Here is a 23,455-nt window from a genome sequence, read left to right as displayed (position 1 = left end):
GAGCAGATATCTCATTTTAAAATATGTCAAACTGGGGCATCGCAGGCCTGTTGGAGCTGAAGCTGGACACTTCCTGCAGCAGCTGGCATCAGTTTACAGCCAGCAGTGTGCCAGAACCCCTCTCCTCCAGCAAGAATAACAGCTGGCACTGATTCCCATCATGCCAGCACAGGCTGGTGGACTTGATAATATTACGCGCAAGGTGGAGGCCCAGGCTTGCTTTAAATTCAGCTGTAATGACACTGCTTTGAGCTTTGTCTCCTTCACTATTATCTGCTGCTTAAAATGCTGGTGACACAAGGTGAATAAAATCCTTGTTTTCTGTTTCTAGATCTGAATTCAGATATCAGTGTTTTCAAGATCTCATTTATTCAGCTATATTAGTGCTTACAGCAGGCTATCACCTGTGAGGCATCCTTGTGTATCTAGTAATTTGATTCTGATTAATTTGTTTAATCTAGTGAACAGTTTACAAAATATTTAACATAAAGTTTTGGCCTCTCCATCAATCTATTACCTCCCGTTTATCCAATTCGGGGTTCTAGTTTTGATTTTCAAATTCAAAATTTAGAATTAATACCTCTTAAGCACCAGATGCCATCGGGCATTTTGAGGGTTTTTTTCAGACTATTAAAAACACTATACAGTCATGTTTTTTTAATGCCGATTTGAGGTCTAAAACAATTTATTTATATAGCACCAAATTACAACAACAGCCCCAACATATTATTGCAGGGTCTTTACCTCATCAGTCAAGCCTAAAATGGTTAAAATGGTAGTTGTCAGAGTGCTTGGCTGGAGGTTTTATCAGCTGGTTTGCTCTGACACGATATGAAATGACCAGCCTGAGTTAAAATTCCATGGAAGTTTCTTACCTCCCTGTATCCAATAAAGAAATACAAGTAGGCAAACCTGAGAGAGAAGTCTTTATCCCCTCAGCTGACATTTAAGACTGATGAAGTTTGTACTTGTGCGTGTGCAGACAATGTTATACCAAGAATCTGAGTAGCTGAGTGTTGCTTTTTAGGTTTACGGCAAAGCCCTCCTTCATTTTTGGTGTGCCATGTCTGCACAAACAAATGACTCAAGACTAGGGACTGGTACCGGTATCCGGTGCCATGATGGCACCGGCTCTGACATAAACGGTAGTAACCAGACTGAAAAGCAGCGCACATTTCGGTGCTTTTTTTTTTTCCTGAGCTGTGATACACTTTAGATTCTAGCCAATAATTTGACGTTTCTGAGGATAGTAGGCGGGTCCAGGTACGTACGTTCTTTTAGAGCAGAGCTACAGATTAAAAATGTCCAAGGCGAAGCGGTCAAAAGTCTGACTGTACTTCACAGCAAAATATGCAAACTCAGCAGCTGCAACAAGTGCTTTAAGGTGATACTGTGACACTCAAAGGAGGTAACACCTCAAATCGGATGAAACACCTGGCGACGCATAGCGGGTTTTTTTTAAAGCCGAGAAATGCGCCGTATTTGATAGCTCGCTGCGAGACCTCACACCGAGCACATCTACTGCAGGTGTGGTGCCTGTTATCGGACCCGGAGCCCTGCTAGTGTAGCAGAAATGATGAGGATGATGATGCAGCAGCAGCCGTTCTTCTCTGTGTGAGTAGCTTAATGTTGTTTGTGTGTAATTTACGTTGAGTAGGCTAACCACGTTATTACATTAATGCATGTAAGGTGAACTAGCAAACACCATCATAGCTACATGCGGCTGTCTTCTTGTTTGATGGCAGATACTCCCTTCACCCTGGCCAAAAAGGCTAAAATGACCAAAGAAAAAGTGGAAAACAGCTAAACATGAGAGGTTTTTGGACAAAGTTTGTGTTTTTTAATTTGTTTAAGCACTGCATCCAGCCAAAATTGATATCATATGTGCCCCATAGCTGCAGAAAAGGCTAACGTTGTTATCTTTTTACAAAAAAACAGCTAAACATGAGAGGTTTTTGGACCAATTTTGTGTTCTCCATTCTTTAAGCACCGGTTTGAGCACCGTTTAAGCACCGGCATCGTTTCAAAAGTACCGGTTTGGCACCGGTATCGGATAAAACCTAAACAATACCTATCCCTACTCAAGACTGCTGACAAGTGCATTCACTGAACAGAGCTCCCTTTTTCTTAGTCTTATACAATATCTTCTGCTTCCAGATGTTATTCCAGCATTTTGTATCGAGGTCTGTAATCGTGTTTCTTTAGGCCCACTGATCTGTTGGAGGAAATCAATGGGACTAGGAAGTTTGGACAGCCTCTGTAGTGGGAACAAAATAAATTTCAAACTAACATCAGCACTTTAAGTGTCTGTAGTGTCAAGGGTGATGAAAAGCAGATTTATTATAGTCTCCTGCTTTAGTACTCACTGTCAAAGATTGTAATTAAGCTGTTTTATGAGCTAAACTACACACAAAGAAAAAGTAGTAGCACAGAATTTATCCCTGAAGAAATGTTATTCATTTAAAAATATTTTCTAGAATTGTTTTTCACACAAAAGAAGATCCCCCTGCCTACAGGACTGAGATGGCATCGCCTAACCCAGATCTCCAACGATGAGCAGAATGTGTTATTTCACTGTTTTTTTTCCTTTGTGCCATTTTGGTACATTTCTTGGAGGGTGTTTGTGTATTGTGGCCTTTATTTGAGGCATTTTGCAGGATTGTGTGATGTGTGAAGTTTGGAGGCATTGTGTGATGCTGTGCAGCTGTACCATATTTTGTCATTTTGTCACTTTGTCGCAGTTTGCAACACTGCCAGTGAGCGCCCAGTCCCTGCAGCTGTTGGCATTCAAGACATTTCAGCCTGGCAAAGTCAGCACACTGGCACCAGCTGATAAAATATCTTTGGCTTCTCTTCTTCAAACCATATTTCTTTTTTCTGGTTGTATTTGAACAGGTGCTGTTAAGGAATCATGTAGGATTTAGAAACATTTTGTGCAATATTGTAACTATTATTTATACAATGTAAGAATATATTTATGTTATAAATATATTTTTGGTTCACTCTTTTTATTTTACATAGGCTTTGCCATCTAGGAGCTGTTGCGTTTGGGATAAGGTCAAAGATCAGTTTTGTCAGAGGCCCTCGAGATCCAATGGAATCCAGAGGAGCAAAAACAAAGAAAAGAAAACACAACATATAAATGACGCTGATGCCTATCTCCATTAAAACATGACTGAATGGACGTGATGGTAAGCAGAACTCATACGGCTTTTTAATCTTTGCTCTTCTTCAAACTGTGGCTGAAGAAAATGATGGCAGGACTCAGGCTATGCACTAGAGGCTAGATTACTCCAAATATTTGTAAAAAAATTTTTTCTTTTTAGCAACTACATGTTGCTCCTCTGTTCTCCATTTTCTACCCACCTGAGTTTTCTTTGGACTCGGACTCAGAGTCTGAAGTTTCAGAGGACTCTGAAGCTTTCTCAGGCAGGTTTGGCAGCTGGGCAATGTCCATGGGTGTGTCTTTATACTCTGGATTACTGCAAAGACACAGAAAATTTGTCAGTGACAGAAGAAACGTTTGTTCATCGATTGCCTTGGTTAAATCTAATGAAAATAAATGTCAGCTATAATCAGGGCTGCACATACTGTAAGTGGTCCGCAAGTGCGCATTCGCTGTCAAAATAAAAGACGCGACGCGAAGAAGTTGCAACGCGTGTTTGCGTACATAAGATTTTCTGGAGGAGGACAGACATTTGTTTAGAACTCTTAAAGATGTTGAAGAAGCTCCTTTAAGAAATTACTTTGGTGTTCCTCCACCTCCAAAGAAATGTCAGAAGGAGTCCGAACCACAAAAGAAGCACGTATTCTTGGAAAAGTGGTTGCAGGAGGTGAGCTGGCTTCAAACAAATGATGAACACACAGAGATGTGGTGCGGAATTTGCCGTGAAAATCCCACTCTAGTGGACAAAAACAGCCCCTTTTATATGTACGCAAACGCACGTTGCAACTTCTTATCCGGTGCACGTCCTTTTATTTTGACAGCGAATGTGCACCTGCGGACCACTTATGTGCACCCCTGGCTATAATGTATAATTTATAATAACATGGCTCTAATCGTGAATGCATTATAAATTAAATGGGGAGGATGCAAACGTTTTTTTAAAGTAATGATTATATGTGCCTATGTCTGTCTATTCTTTAAAAGTAAAACAAAATAGCCAATGAAAACTGGCTTTATTAATTTCCTTATGATATTAATCTACAGTACTTTGCGCCTCTATGTAAATTAGAAAAACACTGATGTTGTAATGATGTTTGGCTGAAACTTTGGTCCGGTGAATTTAACTGAAACAGTTCATCACATTCTTCAACCACCAAATCACAGTTGTATTATTTTTCAGCTTACATTATTTGATAGGATGGCTATAATTTAGTTTGCATTAGAAATGTGTGTTTTTGCATTGCCAGCGATGCAATTTATTAATTCATTTTTACGTCAGGTCAACTGGGATAAGTGATAGATGTCCCCGTTTAGGTTTCGTTGGTTGTAGAAAACAGGGACACAAAAAGGAGTTACACTGGATCACTCTCAAGCAGGAAAAAATAAGAAAAAAAAGCTTCATGTGCTTTGTTTCTTTAATTAATCTGCAGAGGTTCTTGTCCCTGTAAAACTCTCCATTTTCTGGACATCTGCATTTGTTTAAGAGTCTAGTATACAAACATCTGGATTCTTTGAGCAGCTTCTCTTTTACTTCTTTTGAATGAGTTTTGATAAATTCTCCTTGACCTCCTAATGTTTCCACAGAGATCAATAAGAAAAAAGAGGTAGGAGGTAATTTTTGGACTGTTCCACCATACCATTGTACCACAAGAGCATTATCACATTGTCGACCTCTGACCTGAGAACGTAGTTGACCCAGATGATGTTCTTTTCGCTGGCGTTCTTCACGTTGATAGCGATGGTGGCACTGGACTGGATCCAGATGTAACCACCATTCTTCTGGATCCACCGGTAATACTTTGTCACACACTGGCCTTTATTCATCACTGAGACAGAGAAAGAAAGCAAGAAAGGATGTTTGTTATTTCACTGCGTTTTCTCTTTGATGTTGTGTCTTTACAGATAGTTCGTCAGAGGAGAGAAAGAAAAGGCAAAAAAGTGGATAAAGGACAGGGGAGTTTGGATGGGTGGGAGGTGCGAGAGAAACAAAGGCTGAGAGGTGTGTGTGTCTGTGTGTGTGAGAGAGAGAGAGAGAGGGAGGCAGTCATCAGATGTCATGTGACAGCTGGCTCAGAGCTGCTCTGCTGGTGCCGTCATTAATCAGACCAACACACACTGCCAGCCTCTCCTGCTCTCTCCGTATCTGTGTGGGTGTGTGCAGCACTGCCTGTTCATGTATCCGTGTGCTTCCCATAGGTTTGAAATAACACACTCAAAGCATGACATCAAGTTTTTATGAAACGTGAATGCTGAAATATCCTATGGCTGTGACATTCTGACAGCACACAATCATGTACTTCTCATCACATACAAGGTCTTGAATAATCAGGCACCGTCTTATCTTAATGACCTTATAGCACCATATCACCCAATAAGAGCACTTCATGCTCAGACTGCAGGCTTACTTGTGGTTACTAGGATATTTAAAGGCAGAATGGGAGGTAGAGGCGCATGCTTTCAAGTCCCTCTTCTGTGGAACCAGCCTCAAGTTTGGATTCAGTACAGAGACCCTCTCTACTTTTAAGATTAGGTTTAATACTTTCCTATTTGATAAAACATATAGTTAGAGCTCAATAATGTGACCCTGAATCCACCCTTAGTTATGTTGCAGTAGCTCTAGGCTTCTGGGACTTCCTAAAATGAGTGTTTCTTTTTCATTCACTGTTTATTTATAAACCACACTGCATTTAATCTTATCTATTATTCATCTCTGTCTCTCTTCTACAGTGTGTCAACCGGTCGTAGCAGATGGTCGTCCCTGTGTATTTCCTTCCCACTGTCGCCAAAGCGCTTGCTTAAAGGGGTTCACTTTTTTGCTGGAGTTGTCTCGGTTTTCACTGATTGTAGGATCTTTTCCTTACAATATCAATTGTAATTGTTGTGATTTGGTTCTATATAAATAAAATTGAATTGAATGTAAAGCTTACCTTTCTAAAGTTTAGCATGTGGTAAATTAGCAGTGATGAGGAAGACTTCATTCTTTGTCTATGACTTTATCAGTCTCTCATGTAATAGCAGAGAAATTCTGGCACACTCTTCTTTAGTTCTTTCCCTTCTTCAGTTGCAGACTTGCAGTCATTTGTTCTATTATGTTGACTTATTCAGTCTCTGTATCCACTGAGTTATGGATGGTGGCTTTGTTTTCTTCCACTTCACAGTTCTCATTTTCCCAGCAATGAATAGGAGTATCTGTAAAATGTACCTCTGGTCTGAGCCATATGTTTCTCTAAAGTCCCAAAAGAAAAAGTAAGAGCCTATAAAGCCAATAAAGAGAATTGGTGATAATGAGTCTCCCTTTCCTCACACCCGTTTCCACCATAAATGAATCAGAACAACAACTGTTAAGCCTAACTTTTGACCTAGGATTTTTATAAAGTGCATTAATCCAAGCAGCAAATATTTCTCCATATCTTATTTCTATCAGTGTTTGTTCCAGAAACAGCCAATCAACTTGATTAAATGCTTTCTCAGGATCCAAGCTGAGATATTAACTGTAGATTTAGTATTTTTCTTGTATTACTTTTTTCCTGACGGCCCATCATGAATCCTGTTTGGACTGGTTTTATATACTTCTTTATATAATTTTGAGTTCTAGTGGCTTAAATAGATGTTAAAATTTGTAGTCCACACATAAGAGACTTTATGGCTAGTACAGAGTCTTTTCTTTTCATATGTAGGACTGCAATAATTACTTCCAACCACGATTTTGGTGGATCTCCTGAGTTTCCACCACAGCATTTTAATCCGGCTGAGTTTGGGATTTTTACTGGACGATTGAAAAACCTTGTTTTATTTTGTTTGTTGTACACTGAATATTCTAGATAAGCACACTGCCAAAACTTCTGATCTTAAAGAGGTCCTCGCACTTGTTGATGATCAGCTAATTAAGTACATATATTATTAGCACTTGGCTGCTACTTATCCTCTTAATTTCTATATAACTAGTAAGGATGTACTTAAGTTTTTGTGTTGACAACAACAGTCACTTCAAGGTGCTTTATGTAAGGTGAAGACCCTCTAATATGGTAAGAAACCCACTAGTAAACATTTGGTGACAGTGGAATTAAAAACTCCCTTTTACCAGGAAGAATCATAATGTCCATCTGCCATAACTGGCTGGAGGAGTGATGAATAAACACACAGAGAGTGAAAAGAAATTCATCATAGGAAGCCTCCTAGCAGTCTAAGGCTACTGCAGCATGGCTAAGGGTCAGCTGGGTATAACTGGCATGGCTGTGTGACTCAGAGCTGTGAACGCATGCCTTAACTTTGGCTTTATCATGTCAATCTTTACTTAGTCCCGACTCCTAGTTTTTATATCCAAGGCAAATGCATTCTTGCTCCTCAATAATACTGAGATTTTATTAAAAAATAAAATCTCGGTATGATTAACTGAACTTAACAGAGCAGGGAGAAGGAAAACCCTGATGCAAAAATGCATACATACATACTCACTGTAAATATGTTTTCATTTTTACAGTGAGCATAGTGAGTTCCAGTGTTTTATACACATTTCTACATAGAGATTGGTACACAAAATCTCTCCTGGCCTTTTCTCAGCAGTACGCACACACTGAACAACCATCACGTCACATCATTTTTGAAAATGCAGAATGCTGTCAGTTTCGGGTTTTTGTCAGTTTCTCTGTTAATCACTTTACAAAGAAAGTGCTATATTGTTTTATATTGAGATCAACAGCAGACTACCAGCGTTAATATTTGAAAATGATTGACTTTGTAAGTCGTTCCATAGCACCATGGACCAAAAGTTCATGAATGACGTAGAGAATGACGGTCAGGTTAGTGTTGATCTCTTTTATTCAGGAGTGTCTCTTTATCAGTCCAGCAGAGCAGCTGTACCATCAACTGCAAAGACAATAAACTAGACATGTAACATTTCTTCAGAGATGCTCTCATAGCATAGCTTTCTAACTAAGTGACGTGAGGCAGCATCTAAGATTCATAACTCCAATTCAGTTTCACACAGTGCAGAAAAACCCAGAGTGATGCGAGACTTTCCACACTGGCACAGTAACACAATGTTCATCAACACAGGGATGGCTTGGGATCTGACACGAAATAATATTTTGACACAGTTTAACTGAAAACTCATTGCAGACCTGTTAAAGTCAGTGTGAAGACAGTACATGAATGTCTTTGAAGTGACTATTTCAAAGGCAAGGACTGGAAGTTGATTGCACGTGGTTGCAATAACTTTGATTGCACAGCAATTCCCAACCCGTTTTCCCTACTGCTTACTGTAGCCTATAAATCTACATAAGTGGTCTTTTCATAGCCTCTATGATGGCACCCACCAGTTAAGGAAGTCCCTTCTTAAAACCTCAAGCTGAGCATGCTGTGGTTTTATCATATCATATATATATATTATATATAGTCCTTAAGACTTAAATCTACTGACTGACACCACAAACTCATGAGGAAAGTGTTTACTGAAGAGATAAGGTGGGGCCAGGTTTCACAATGAGCTCACCCAAAACTCTGGCTGATTGGGACCCACACCCAGTTCCACACCTTGGCTCAGGCGATTAGAGGATCATCAGGGGGTCCTTTTGTCCCTCTGTGGGGGGAAACTCCCACTAGGTTTAAATCTGGGACTCTCCACCATTTGACCTTAGAACTGAAGAAGCTTCTCGGATGAGAGGTGAAACGTCTTCAAGTAACTTAAAGAAGTCCAGACGCTTTTCTTTGCAAGCTCCTTTGACTACGATAACCTGGATGACTGAGAACCTTCACAGACATTTTACTGAAGAGAATTATGAGGAGTTGAGGTATTTTCTAGAGTTCTAGCTGTCCTCCAGAACATACAAGTGGAGTCACCCCCTGCTGGCCATTAGAAAGAATGCATGTTTAAGGCACGTTTGCATTGGTTTAACTTTTCAGACCTGAAAGCTACAGCCATCTTCTATACAGAGTCTTCTCTGATTGGACCATCACCCATTTAAATGTGAGGTGAATGAGTTATATTTCTATCGATTCAAATCAAACTCTACAAAGGTCTGTTCTCTTGTCACTTACTTGATTGATTTTGGCTATAAGAGCACTTCACTGGATATTTATTTCTGCCAGTAAAATAAGTCTGAAGTCAGGTTTTACTTTTGTAACCTGAATCAGTAAGTAGTTGGAGCTCCTCCCCCCGTGCAATAAACTGATTAAAATACAGAGCTGGTACTTCCTGCTGTCCTCCACCAGATAGCGCTGTGTCACTGTGACAATATTTCAGGCCACAGGAGGTGGCCCCCACACTGCCACCGTCTCCACCCACCCACCACCCTCCCGTGCTCCGCCATGTGACAGCATACTGGCAATAAATTTGGCCAAATTAACCACTAAATGGTTATCTCAAGCAATATGTATTGGCATTAATCAGGAGCCGCTCAAACAGAAACAGTCAGAGACGAGACGTGAGCGCTGCTAAATTCATACCCCTCTCCTACATTTAATTACGGACACAAATAGGTTTTTTCGATGACGGAGAAAAAAAGAGAGAGAAAGTAGGGGGTGATTTATATAAAAAGAAGGCCAGTAATTAAAAACTATTAGAAACTAATAGCATTGTTTAAGACGACATCCCCAGGGCTGCAGTAATTGACTTTGGTCGAACGGCTGGTGCTCATTCGTTTTCTATTCTCTAAGAGGAGGGGGGAGGGGGGGGGGATAACTTGTTTGCATGTTAAGGCAGAGATGGTGAGATCACGTCACCTTGAATGTGACCTTCCTTTGTTTGTACGCTAGAGTAAATAACGACACAATGAATGCACACACACACACACACACACACACACAGTGGTGCCTTTTCAGATGACTGCAGGTCCTCAGAGAGCTCTGTGTATCAGCATGTCCAATGGAAGAGGACACACACACACACACAAAGTCACACAAAGCTTACAACTCCAGCACACTGCACACTGTGCTGCGTACACAATCTACACACATAAAGCACTGTTACTGTCAGCCGATGTTCACTCTGGGAAAAACAGTTAAAGTAGATATTATATACATAATCTGTCCATACAGACAATGACCTTCCTACACAACTACCAGCTATTTTTCAACCTTTTTTCAACTCCTTGCCAACTCTACCTACTAAGACTCTGGCCTGTTTTGTGTGTTGTACCTGTTTCTATAATCGTTCAAGGACTCATTAATTATTCTTCTACTATACAAATACACATTAAATTGATCTCAATAAATTGACTGATTGTGAAAAAGTTGAAAACAGTGGAGACCAAATGTTAGTTGTCTCAAAGGTAGCACCCAAAATTAGCACTTTTATAGATAATGGAGCATTTTGATTTTGGTAAATCACACAAATCTTCCTGTGGTTTTCAACTGTAGCAACATTTCCACCAAGCAGAACCGTTTGTGTTAGAGATTAAATTTAAATTACAAAGGCTGATGTGCCAGAACTTTTGTCCAGTTAGGGTCTGAAAAAAACACGATACAACTTGACCTTGTTCATGTTAAGAAACATCAAATTTGGTGTTGTTGTTCATATATTAAATTTAATTAATTTAATTGAGTGGAGGAGTTCAAGTATCTCGGGGTCTTGTTCGCAAGTGATGGGAGAAGGGAGCCGGAGATCGACAGACGGATTGGGGCTGCAGCTGCAGTGATGCGGACGCTGCACCGGTCCGTCGTGGTGAAGAGGGAGCTGAGTGTAAAAGCGAAGCTCTCAATTTACCGGTCGATCTACGTCCCTACCCTCACCTATGGCCATGAGCTGTGGGTAGTGACCGAAAGAACGAGATCGCAGATACAAGCGGCAGAAATGAGCTTCCTCCGAAGGGTGGCGGGCCTCCCTTAGAGATAGGGTGAGAAGTTCGGCCATCCGGGAGGGGCTCAGAGTAGAGCCGCTGCTGCTCCACATCGAAAGGAGCCAGCTGAGGTGGTTCGGGCATCTGACAAGGATGCCTCCTGGGCCCCTCCTGGGTGAGGTGTTCCGGGCATGTCCCACCGGGAGGAGGCCCCGGGGCAGACCAGGGACACGCTGGAGAGATTATATCTCTCGGCTGGCCTGGGAACGCCTTGGTGTTCCCCCGGATAAGCTGGAGGAGGTGGCTGGGGAGAGGGAGGTCTGGGCCCCCGCGACCCGGCCTCGGATAAAGCGGAGGAAGATGGATGGATAATTATATTTTATTTTGAAAGTGCCAAATCACAATAGCAGTCAGTTTGACGTGATTTATATTGTAAGGTAAAGACCTTACAATAATCCATGGAAAACCTGAACAATCAGACAATCCTCTATGTGAAAGAACTTGGTTACAGTGGGAAGGAAAACCTCCCTCATAACACGATGAAACCTCTGCCAGAACCAGGCTCAGGGAGGGGCACAGCACAAAAGACATGCTGTAGAAGAGAGCCAGAGATTAATAACAAATAATGATTAAATGCTGAGAGGTGAATAAATGCATAGTGAGAACGGTAAATAAAGAAGAAACACTCAGTGCATCATGGGAATCCCCCATGATGCACTGAGTGGAGGGTTCAGGGTCACCTGATCCAACTATCAACTAAAAAATAAAGTTTTAAAACTAAAGTTAAAGGTAGAGAGGATTTCTGTCTCCTGAATCCAAACTGGGAGTTGGTTCCGCGTAAGAGGTGCCTGGAAGCTAAAGGCTCTGCCTCCCATTCTACTTTTAAATATGCTGGGACCCACAAATAAGTCTGCACTCTGACAGCGAAGTGCTCTGACAACACAAAACAGTATTATAAGGTCATTAGGAAAAGATGCAGCCTGATTATTCAACACGTTGCAGTCTAGTAACCCAGCCAACTAGTGAACTGAAGTCCAATCGTCACTCAGTTTTTGGTCTCTACCCACTGGAATGGAAAATATCTTCCTATTTAGCAGGTGGTACAGGGACTTTGTATCCAAGCAAGTAAACTATTATTTGATATTCCTGAAAGTAACAGTTTGTGGCTTTGTCATCATTAGTAAGGACAACGCCATGTAGGCATGGGGTTTTGAACCTATATATACCGAAGGCTGTTACCTTTACACCTACCTTACAGGCAGTGTTGGGAAGGTTACTTTTAAAATGTATTTAATTACAGAATACATGCCCCAAAATGTATTCTGTAACGTATTCAGTTACGTTACTCAATGAGAGTAACGTATTCTGAATACTTTGGATTACTTAATATATTATCATGCTGTTTACAACTACATGAATGTACTATTGCTGTGATTTATTACTGTTACTGAAGGTCCGCGGCTCCAAACCGTAGTAAAGGGACCTCTGGCTCATACGGTGGGTTCTGTGTCGGGCTCGTAGCCGAAAAATAGCTTTACTTTGTTGTCTGGGTCAACTTTGCTAGCGAGAGACAGAGAGAGGCGCTGAAAGGCTGCTCCAACGGAACTTATTGTTTTTGGAGGAAAACACGAACACGGTGTACAGTCGAGTCTTAATAGCTTACTTACAACTGGGCTCGTCAGGCTCTCTTCTTGGCTGCAGTGGTTATTATTATATTTACATGCTTCCAGCTCCCGTTTTTTCCTTTTCCTCGTACTTTTCCTTTTTCTCCCTCCCTCGCTCACAGACACATAACGTTTATGACGGTCCATTCTCCCTGCAGCACGGACTACACTGCCTATGATGCTACATTCTTTAGAGCTATACCGGTAGCATTCTGCCTATTAGCTTAGCACAACAAAAACAAAAAGGCCTCTCTCACCCAGGAAACATGCAGAGAGAGAGTCACCCTGTAACCATGGCAATCGCAACGCTGCCGCCTGGAACAACAGAACGTAGCTGTCAAACAAAACCCAAACAGTCCTGACCCGCGACAATATGAAACAGGGAAGTGTAATCTATTTATTTCAACAAAGTAACTGTATTCTAAATACCACCTTTTTAAACGGTAACTGTAACGGAATACAGTTACTCATATTTTGTATTTTAAATACGTAACGGCGGTACATGTATTCCGTTACTCCCCAACACTGCTTACAGGTCAGTGTGTGCACGGTCAAATTAGACTTCAAATGTTATCCTTGCACAGCAAATTACTAATTACAAATCATTAGCCAATAACTATACTTTGGGTAATGCTCCTTTCTTACTCATAGAATCGCCAGAATTTACAAAATTGACTTAATGGTCTGTTCAATATTTTGCAAAACAAGCAACTGAGTCCATAAACTAATGTGCTACTCTATGTGCCTAAATTTAAACCTTATCCAACTGCAAAGGGGTTTGTTATAAAAAGCAAACATTTGTTATGAAGGCAAATACTATCCATAGATACGAGATCTGGTGTTTTATAGGCTGTAAATATGCTTTTTAATACTGTAACTTGGGAGCCTAAATGACCCAACTGCACTTCCTGTGTGGTTGTTACTGTGAATGACACAGACAATAATTCCATATTATGTTGCAATGGATTCCACTTTCCAAGATTTGAATTCTTGGGTGTTGCACAGCTTCTGCTAACAGAATTTAAGTTTTATTATACAAAAATAATAAGCTTCAGGCTACCTTCTTAAGTTTTTTACTGGGAATAACAGAAATATGCTCAGAAATCTGTATGATAGCAAGAAAACGAAGGCATGAACTGATATCAAATGTATTTAGAAATCAGCTGTTTGTTCTTTTTGCAAGCACTGAATACCTGCTGATAGAAACCAAACTACAATAACAGTATTGGAAATAAGGAAGCTGTAGTGGTCAAAATGAAGCAGCCACCAGGGCCTGGTAAAGATGAATGAGTTAGGCCAACAGATGAGAGCAGAGACATGTCGGCTTGGACACGATGGTCCAGCCTCTGTCCATCTGTTCACACCATCCTCTTTGTCTCTCCCTCCATCTTTGAATCACTCACTTGCTGATCACCCTCTAATGAAGGAGAGAGGGAGAGAGAGGGAGTGCTGGAGGCTCGCCCGAGGCTGCAGGAGAGAGACCAATAGATTAAAGGAGTTCTATTCCCTTTTAAAGTCTCTCCACCTCACTTTTTTCCCCTTCTTTTCCTCTGGCGTGCTTGCTTTCTTTCACTAAGTGTCACACTTTTGACTTTTGCCATCGTTCTTCTGTTTATCTCTCACTGTTTGTTTCCCTTCTCCACGCCTCTGCTCTTTCATTTTTTCCTCTTTTAGTGTGTTTTAGTGTTTTTTTGCTTGTCTTCCCCTATCTTTTCTTCATTTTGAATCTGTTGGATTCCCCATGTAGTTTCATCCACCTTTCAGATTACCTTTACCTCATTTACCCTGTGCCACATTAACCTGTAATTTATGACAGTGAAATTGCTTCATGGAAATAGCCTTTCAGTGTGTCAAAAATTTGAAGGATGGAGGTCTGCAGGAAAAGACAGTTTGTGAGTGTGTGTCTGTATTTATACCACCATGTTTCCATGGCTCTAGACCTCTGTTGCCCTCTTCTGGTCAGCTCTGGTATAGTTCAAAAACCTTCCATTCAAGTTCTTTAACCACATCAAGCTTTTTTTAAAGCCTTACATGCATGAGAGCCTTACAATCCTCCTTCTGAGTTAACTTCATTAATTTCTTCCTCCAAACTATCAGCTTGTCTATTAGATCCCATTCCTTCAAGACTGCTCAAGAAAGTCCTGCCATAAATTCATGCTTCAATCTTACATATGATCCATCTGTCTATTAATGGGTTACGTACCAAAGGCCTATAAGACAGCATTAATTACAGCATTACTTAAAAAGGCATCGCTTGACCCAGCCACATGTCTTAGCTAATTATAGGCCAATCTCCAACCTTGCTTTTATGTCAAAAATCCTTGAAAGAGTGTAAAACAGCTAACTGATCATCTGCACAGGAATGGCTTATTTGAAGAGTTTCAGTCAGGTTTCAGAGCTCATCACAGCTCAGAAACAGCTTTAGTGAAGGTTACAAATGATACTTTTATGGCCTCTGACAGTGGACTCATCTCTGTGTTCACCTCAATGCAGCGTTCGATACTGTTGACCATAATATTCTATTACAGTGATTAGAGCATGTTGTAGTTTATAAAGGTAGTGGTTTGTAGTTGTTGAAATCATATCTATATAACAGACTAATTATTGAGTTCTACAGGATCCTGTACTAGGACCACATCTGTTTACATTATTTATGCTTCCCTTAAGCAGCATCATTTATTCTCATTGCTATGCAGATGATACCCAACTCTAACTGTCAATGAAGTCGGATGACACACATCATTTAGTTTGCTCAGAGGGGGTTGTTTGATTGTTCAGGATTTCTCTCTATTATTTTAAGGTCTTACACTTAATAGAGACATGAGGAGTCCTTCCCAAAGGACTGGTGTATTATCTAGGGTCCTGGTTCATCATATTTTGTTTATTTCAGAACAAATAATTGCAGCAAAAGCCAGAAGCTGCTAGTGCTGCAATGATAGCTCTCAGGATGATAGCTCTCTCTTCAGCAGCATATGACTCCAATCTTGGTTTTGCATTTACTTGAGAATTCTGATTTTACTGCATGTCCTGAACTGTTTACTCTTATATTAAATGTACATATAGACTTCATAGACTGATGTAGGACAGTAAGCAATACGACATCTCACTCACTATGTATTAATAGACCTCTCTGCATTGAATCATATCTGTTATTAACCTCTGTCTCTCTTCCACAGCATGTCTTTTATCCTGTCTTCCTTCTCTCACCCCAACCGGTCGCAGCAGATGGCCCCGCCCCTCCCTGAGTCTGGTTCTACCGGAGGTTTCTTCCTGTTAAAAGGGAGTTTTTCCTTCCCACTGTCGCCAAAGTGCTTGCTCATAGGGGGTCATATGATTGTTGGGTTTTTCTCTGTATCTATGAAGCGCCTTGAGGTGGCTTTTGTTGTGATTTGGCGCTATATAAATAAAATTGAATTGAATTGAATTGAATTGACATTATTTTGACACTGTGTTCTGTTTCGCAGTGGAAAAATGACAAGTTGAGAGTGATGGATCTGACCCACTAATGCCATAACATGGCACTAATTGAGGCCCCAGATTAAGATAGGACTGATTTATCCTGTTAGGTCTGGGGGAAACTGAGGGGGTCTAATTTAGTCTGATTGTACATAAAAGATTTAAGGAAGCTCAACCTTGAACAGAAACCCTTTGTTGTGATTTGGCGGTATATAAATAAAATTGAATTGAATTGAATTGCGATACCTAAAATGAGTTCACCAGTACCAGTCACAGATGGCACTTTATTGCTCAATGACTAGTTTCATACTTAAATACATTTACTAAGAAGTACTCTTATGTTGCCATTGCTGGATCTGAGGACTTCTTTCACCACTTTCGTATTTCATTGATTTCAGATACTTTAGTTAGAACACGTGGCAAAATTGATGGAAAAAAGTTGAAGTGAATATGCAGATTTATCTACTCCAAACAAGAACTTCAAGTTAAAGGAAAGTCACAGAAAAGTCGCCAAATGACGCTCCTGTAACTTTGTCCAGTGTTTTCTACAGTTTATGTGTCTATGCCCTTTTTCCTCACTTGTCCCTAAAGACTCCGTTTTTGTGTGTTTTACTAATATTACATGTGTGGGTAGATTCACAGGTGTGTGTGTGTGTGTGTGTGTGTGCGCGTGCATTTTGTATGCAACAGATAAAAAAAATGCCTTTCAGTGTGTGTGGATTCATTAAAGGCAGTGTTGGTCTAGAGAGACCAGCTCTACTAAAACGCCTGCAGGCTTAAATCCACCGAGCTTTCTCTTCTGTGCTAGTCTCTCACTCTCTCTCATTCTTTTATTTTCCTCTGCGTTTGCATGTCTCTCGATCATCTGTTTCACTCCCAAACATCCTGGCTGTCTTTCACTATTGCATCGCCTTCTCCTTTGCTAATTCTAAATGTCTTTTTCCAACTTCATATATGTCCAAACCTCCTTTTGTCTGAAAATATGAAATTCTTTTTTCTTCCTGATTGTTTCCCTAGAAAAGCCAGCTTCCCCCACGTCTTGCTTCAACTCTGACAATCAGAATCTCTCTTTGTGTCTTTTTTCTACATTGTCTGGGATTTTTCTGTTTGTTTGCTTCTATTGTTAAAAAAGCAACTAATGCATTTAGTCTCTATTCTCTTTATGTCTCTCCTTCTCTTTTAAGTCGGGAGGTTCAGACCTGCAAAAAATTTGCAACTAACCTGAAAATGGTTAAACAAAGTAACCAAATATCTTTTTACTACTGTATTTTATACATTAGCAGTTCTCTGCTGTTTTACAAGTCTGCATCTTCCAAGTAATTTCTCATTTGTAGTACTGATGTTAGTAACTTTGTCAAAATTGGGATGCCTGAACATATGAAAATGCTTACATGGTTGTAGGCAAGTAACTTGTACACCAGTTAAATACTGTCGGTGTTTTCTACATTGAAAATGACATAGTTCTTACTGGGAAAAGGTATTCAAACTTTATTACCACACATTTGACAATGACATTTCTTTTCAGGGTTGTCTTGCTTACTGTCTGCGGTCCATAGATTATTGTTAGACCGTATTGTTAGACGAATAATGGCAAAGAAAATCTGATAAATGAAAGTAGCACTAAATCTTTCCTGGTGTCACGGTGCTGGGTCAGTTTGACCCAGTATTTTGAGTTGTCATGTTTTGGTGTGTTTTTGCATTTTGGATTCTTTTCTTATGATGATTATGAATCTATGTTTCAGTTATTCTTATTTAGGGAGTTGTTCGTAGGCTTTGTGTTCTCATGTTTTTGCAGGTTTAGTTCAAGTTCCATGTGTTATTTTCTGTCTGTCTCTCAGTGTCGAGTCTGCGTCTTTGTGTGATGGTTTCTTGTTCCTGTTTTATTGTGAAGGTCTGCGTCTCATGCGAGTGTGTTCGGTTTTACCTCTTGTCTCGTCTCGTTGATTACTCCCACCTGTGTGTAATCTCCCTGCGTTCTCTGTGTGCATTTAAGTCGTGTCTTCTGTCTTTGTAGTTGCTGGTCCGTCTGTGTATCCACCATGTTTCATCTGTTTGTTCCCTGCCGTCACCATCTTGTACCGTCGTCCACCTTGCTTCATGTTTGAGTTCCGGTTCGTATTCAGTAGTTTAGTTGTCTCCAGTATAGTTTAGTGTGATCTCTGTTTCCATTTTTCCACTGGCGCATTGTGTTCAATAAACCACCTTCACTCCTCCACTACTGCCTGCGATTGGATCCTCATTTATTATTTTTATACGGCTCATCTCACTCGCCGTGACACCTGGTACAAAATGTTTAGATTCCACATGTGTAACAAACTCTTTGGCTGTTCACCGCCCTCAGTCTAAAATGTGCCAATGATGATTGATGACTAGTTTGTCATGATGAATCCTTGAAATATTAAATCCCAGAATTTTCTGTCTTAGATGTAACATCGTCAACCTATATATCCTTATCTATGTAACAGCACTGACCCAACAAATACAGTTTTGGCAGGCTGTGACACATCACCAAAATCTATCAATCAAAGCTAAATGGTCAAAGGTCAGAGGTCAAGACAAGCTCTTGGAGAGAGAGTGGGGAGGAAAAACTCCCTTTTAACAGGAAGAAACCTCCAGCAGAACCAGGCTCAGGGAGCCATCAGCCATGACCGGCTGAAGAGGGTGAAGAGATTAATTCCCATAAACTTGATTAAAACATGATATTAAGAAAAGACCTAGAAATCTTTTTTGTCTCTAATTTTCTTTTAAATTCAATTATTAATCCAAATCTTTCAATTTGGATTACCGTCCACAAAAACAGAAATTCATACAAAATAAGTCATTAAAATTTCTGTCTTCTAGGCCAACTGTCTCGGATCAAATTCACAGCCACTGCGACAGATGTTCTGATGTTAGTTTTTAATCTTTCAGAACCTTTTCTGCTTTTGTTCTCAAAACTCTTTCAAACTTTTATGTGGACTGCCTTGAGCAGTACTGCTGGGTAGCTGTGCTGTCTGAACCGCGGCCATCCTAACAAGCTGTATTGTGATTTACTGTCTATTACCTGGAGCACACACATCATGGCACCTAGTCACTCATGAGAGAGGTCAGGCACAGGCTAGAATGAGTGACACTAGTGTTGTGTTCATCAGTCATTATGAAAACATGAACTTTTCAAAAGCACTTCTTTTTTTAAGCAACTTGATGCCGAACACAGATCGCAATAGATTCTAACACATCTTCACCTTCATGTAAAAATTGTGAATTTTAGAATCAAAAATTCTAAAATTCACGGATCTGGTTCATTTTCTCACTGCACAAATTATATATAAAGCAATAAATAACCTGCTTCCTGACAATATTCTAAAAATGTTTTCTAAAAGGGAACGGGGATACAATTTGAGGGGGGAATTAAACTTAAAACATCCTCGTATCCGTACAACATTAAAAAGTTTTTGCATCTCTGTGTGTGGAGTGAAGCTGTGGAACAGACTAAGTAAAGATATGAAGCAATGTCCGAGCATGGCGCAGTTTAAAAAGCGGTTTAAGGAGATGGTTTTTACAGGGTACAGGGAGGAGGTAGAGATTTGATAGGGTGTTCTTGTCTAATATTTTCATGTATGTGCGGGTGCACGGGTATGTTGGTGTGGGTATATATATATCTGTAGGTTGTGTATCCTTTGAGGTGTTAATGGGGTTATTGAAAATGTGTATATACATATATGTATACGTATATGTATGTATGGAAAGATAGAAGCATATATGTATATATATATATATATAAAAAAGAATAATAATAAAAAAAGGAGGTATTTCTGTAGTCTATTGATTACTATTGATTATCTATTGATTAGATAGTGGAAAAGGGGCGGGATTAAATAAGCTTATGCTTCTTCCTGCTCCTTTTTGAACATGAAAGTTATTTGTAGTTGTGGTTGCTCGTTTTCCTTTTGTTTTGCTTTGTTCGTTTGTCTCTTTTAATTCTATGTTGTTGTACTTTTTCAACATGTTCAAAATAAAGATTCAACCAATCAATGTAATGGATGTGCTTGTCTTCTATAAAACCAACTGAACATTTTTCCCTATCACTCAGTTAAACTACAACCATCTTCTAATTTCTCCTTTCTTTGCAAAGTTCTTCTCGTTTTCTTCTATTTCCTTAATTCTCTTTTGCTACTTATAATGCATTTTGTGATCCTTCTCACTATGTGAAAACATGGGAATTATCCCATCTTCATCCTTCCTCTTTTCTCATTCTTCCAGTCCCTTTTGAAAAAGACATGAAACGGCTCGTCAGCCTGTCTCTCCGTGTGAAAATTAGCATTTTGTCCTGCCTTTTTTTCCTGTCTGTAAATCACTAGTTCCCATCTCTATCCCTATCTTTGAGAAAAGATGAATTTCTCTCCCAGCCCTTGTGCTGAGTATTTCTTTCCTTTTCGTGCCGACAAATCACTCTTTTCCGTTTCCCCCCTTTCTTTGTGAAAAGGAAAGTTCACCCTTTATCTCTTCCTTCTCTTTCTCTCTGTTCTCTGAGTGGAAACGAGGACAGATTGACTTTGAGATCTGACCTGAGCTTAGACCAGCTGTCAGCAGGTAATGATAGAGACTTAGAGAGAGACGCCTCTTCACAGACAGGGATCATGCTTCGTCCTCCACTTGAAAAGAAGCCTTTTAAAATTTAGATCCCTGTTGAGAGAATAGGCTATCCCTCTAAAATATACCTTGATCGATTCCCTAACTATCTGACTCATGTTGCAATGGGGTAACCAGAAGCAGATGTGGAAATCCCACCCAAAAAAAAAAATCGGAGAGTGTGAGCTGCTGCTGTTCCGCAAAAACAGGAAAATTGAAGTGCAGAAAGTCTATTTCTCAACTGAAAACGATGAATGATTCAACGATCGGTTACGATTTAACTGAGAAGATTCTGAATTGGGGATGTAGTTTGACTACAGGCACATAAAGGTGGAGGCCTGGTATGTCTAGTATTTAGTCTGGCTCTTCTCTCACACAAACATCCAGTGCAAAGAGCTCATTTTGATTGGCCAGAACACAAAAAATAAACGAACATGCCTCTAAACCGCTGTATTAAATGATTATCTGACATTTAAAGGTATCAAGATGAAAAACCAAGCCAATATAAATAAAACTGGATGTTACTCTTTATTTTTGTGTATGCATTTGATGTCCACACAAACCATTTCTGTCGCTATCCAATTAGCCAGAAAGTTCCCCCATGTCTGCAGAAAAAAAAGTTAGGAATCATTAGCCTGCCTGTCTAAAATCAGCTTCCACACAATCAGCAGCGAGTTCATAAAGCCACCGAATTAAACCGCCCCAAAGAAAGGCTGATTTTAGAACAATCTGACCGCGCTCCATTTGACGGTGAGGAGGGAAAGAAAAAAAGATGGGGAAAAAAAGAGAAAAGACATGGAGAACCTCGGTGCCCTGTAGCCATCTATTTCTGAAAGCCCCCCTTTCACAGAGGAAATTAATTTTGAAAGAGGAAGAATAAAATGAACAGCAGAGGTGACTGGAGGTGCTGTATTAGACTACGCTCAACTAAAACCAAGTCATTTAAACCGTTGGCTGCCAGATTGCCTCCCTGACCTCCCATCCTCACTGCAGACAGAGAGGAATAATCTCCCTCAATACTTCCCCCTTTTTTTTTGTTTTACACATCCTAACCTGCCCCCCTCCCCTTATTCTGCCTGACCCCGCCAGGCCACCATAGAGCCACTTCCTGATTGCCACTCTGGATGTTCAGAGCTCAGGAACTTTTGGAGAAGGTAATTGAAAAAGTTTCAGGGAGCTCCATGCTGGTATATTTTCTTGTCTTTTGTTTTTTTGATGAGCTATGTGACATGTTTCATTTGTGTCACAACAGCAGTAAGGGCTGGTGTCGGGAGTCAAAGCTTAAAGAGACCGGCAAAAATCTCTATTTGCAGAGAAATGATGAGGTAAGTACAGTAAGTACCGTCATTTAAGGGCCCTCCTTTCCAGTGAAAGTTAGCAGACCTTTAAGACTAATAGAATAATTTGCAACACAGTATCAAATAATTTCTTTTAACATAACACTGACTGCAAAGGCTTAAAGTCAGCATCATGGTTCCCTCTGTTTTCAGAGTGCATGTAAAAAACCAGCAGGAGACTACTAGCTACACTAAAATCAAACACTGCCATCTTTCACTGTTCAGCAACAAGGAGACCCCTTCTTAATACCACTAAATGCACTATGATTGGTCTGTTGTTTCTACAACCAATAGAAATGAAAAAAAAAATCAAAGGCCCTCCCTATTTAAGATAAATGACAATATCTTTATTTTTACACAGGCCTTCGTCCAGGAATAAAAACACTGAAGCCTTTCTAGTGGTATGTCGTCAACAGTGGCCTTCCACACATTTCCACCAGTGTAATATTCCAATTTTCAAAACCTTCACAGGTGAAAGAGCCTAAACAAACACCAACCTCAAACATAAACCCAAATTTAATTCAAATCAAATGGAGAGCTTCTTATTTAGTACCATTTTACTCTAGTATGTCTCATTCACCCAAGTACTTTGTTCTACATCTACACGTGTTTTCCATCTAATATTCACACTCTGATGAACACATCACGAGCAACATGGGGTTCAATATCTTGCCCACTGATACTTTGGAACTCAGACTGGAGCAGTCAGAGATCAAACTACCAACCGTGCGGTTAGTAGATGACCTGTTCTGCTTTCTGAGCCACAGCCAGGCTAAAGGAAGGAGAACAAACTGCAGCCTCAAACAGAGATGAACTAAATGCATCATCAGACAAATAAAGATTATAGGAAATAATTAAAGTCATCATAGTGCCAATAAATTTATAGATTAGTCAATGCAATTTTATTTATATAGCACCAAATCCCAACAACAGATGCCTCAAGGCACTTGGAGAAAACCCCAAGCAAAAGTGAAAAGGAAAAATGCCCTTTGAACAGGAAGAAACTAGGCTCATCTGCCGCCACCAATGAGGGGAGGAAGAGAGAATAAAAAGCTTCCTTTGGTTAAGGTGTAGATGTAGTGGGACAAAAAGGCCAGTGAGCCAACCAACTTCATGCCCTAGACCTATATTCTTAACCCTTTAAGACCTACCATAGAACCAAGTCCGCCAGAGCTTATATTATATTTTTACATGCTGTGGAGCCATTTTTGGGAGCATTTCAAGTTGCTATACATCAATACAACCATTATAGCCCAGATTTTAATAATATGTATGCATTAAGTGCATAGTAATTACATAAATTGCAAAAATGTGCAATAAACTACAAAAAAATTGAAAATCGTTTTTGTTTTTTTAACATATATTTCTAGTTAGAGAAATTTAAGAGGCTTATCCCTCAAAACTGTAAATACAAAAAAGTTGCACAAAATAGTTTCCCACCACAGG

The 23,455-nt window shown here is 40.0% G+C and overlaps 1 protein-coding gene across 4 annotated transcripts in view; it reads right to left on the bottom strand.

Annotated features, from left to right (window-relative positions):
- Positions 1–23,455, bottom strand: part of npas3 (neuronal PAS domain protein 3) — a 404,340-nt gene that overhangs the window by 8,356 nt on the left and 372,529 nt on the right. For all 4 annotated transcript variants that reach the window (XM_085143173.1, XM_085143174.1, XM_085143175.1 and 1 more), the window contains 2 exons: positions 4,845–4,992; positions 3,367–3,482 (listed from right to left, as the gene is read on the bottom strand). In XM_085143173.1, coding sequence (XP_084999299.1) covers positions 3,367–3,482; positions 4,845–4,992 — 264 coding nt within the window. The remainder of the gene's footprint in view (positions 1–3,366; positions 3,483–4,844; positions 4,993–23,455) is intronic.

Source organism: Neolamprologus multifasciatus, chromosome 19, assembly GCF_963576455.1.
Source record: "Neolamprologus multifasciatus chromosome 19, fNeoMul1.2, whole genome shotgun sequence".
NCBI classification, from domain to species: Eukaryota; Metazoa; Chordata; class Actinopteri; order Cichliformes; family Cichlidae; genus Neolamprologus; species Neolamprologus multifasciatus.
This window is presented reverse-complemented; position numbering and strand designations above follow the sequence as displayed.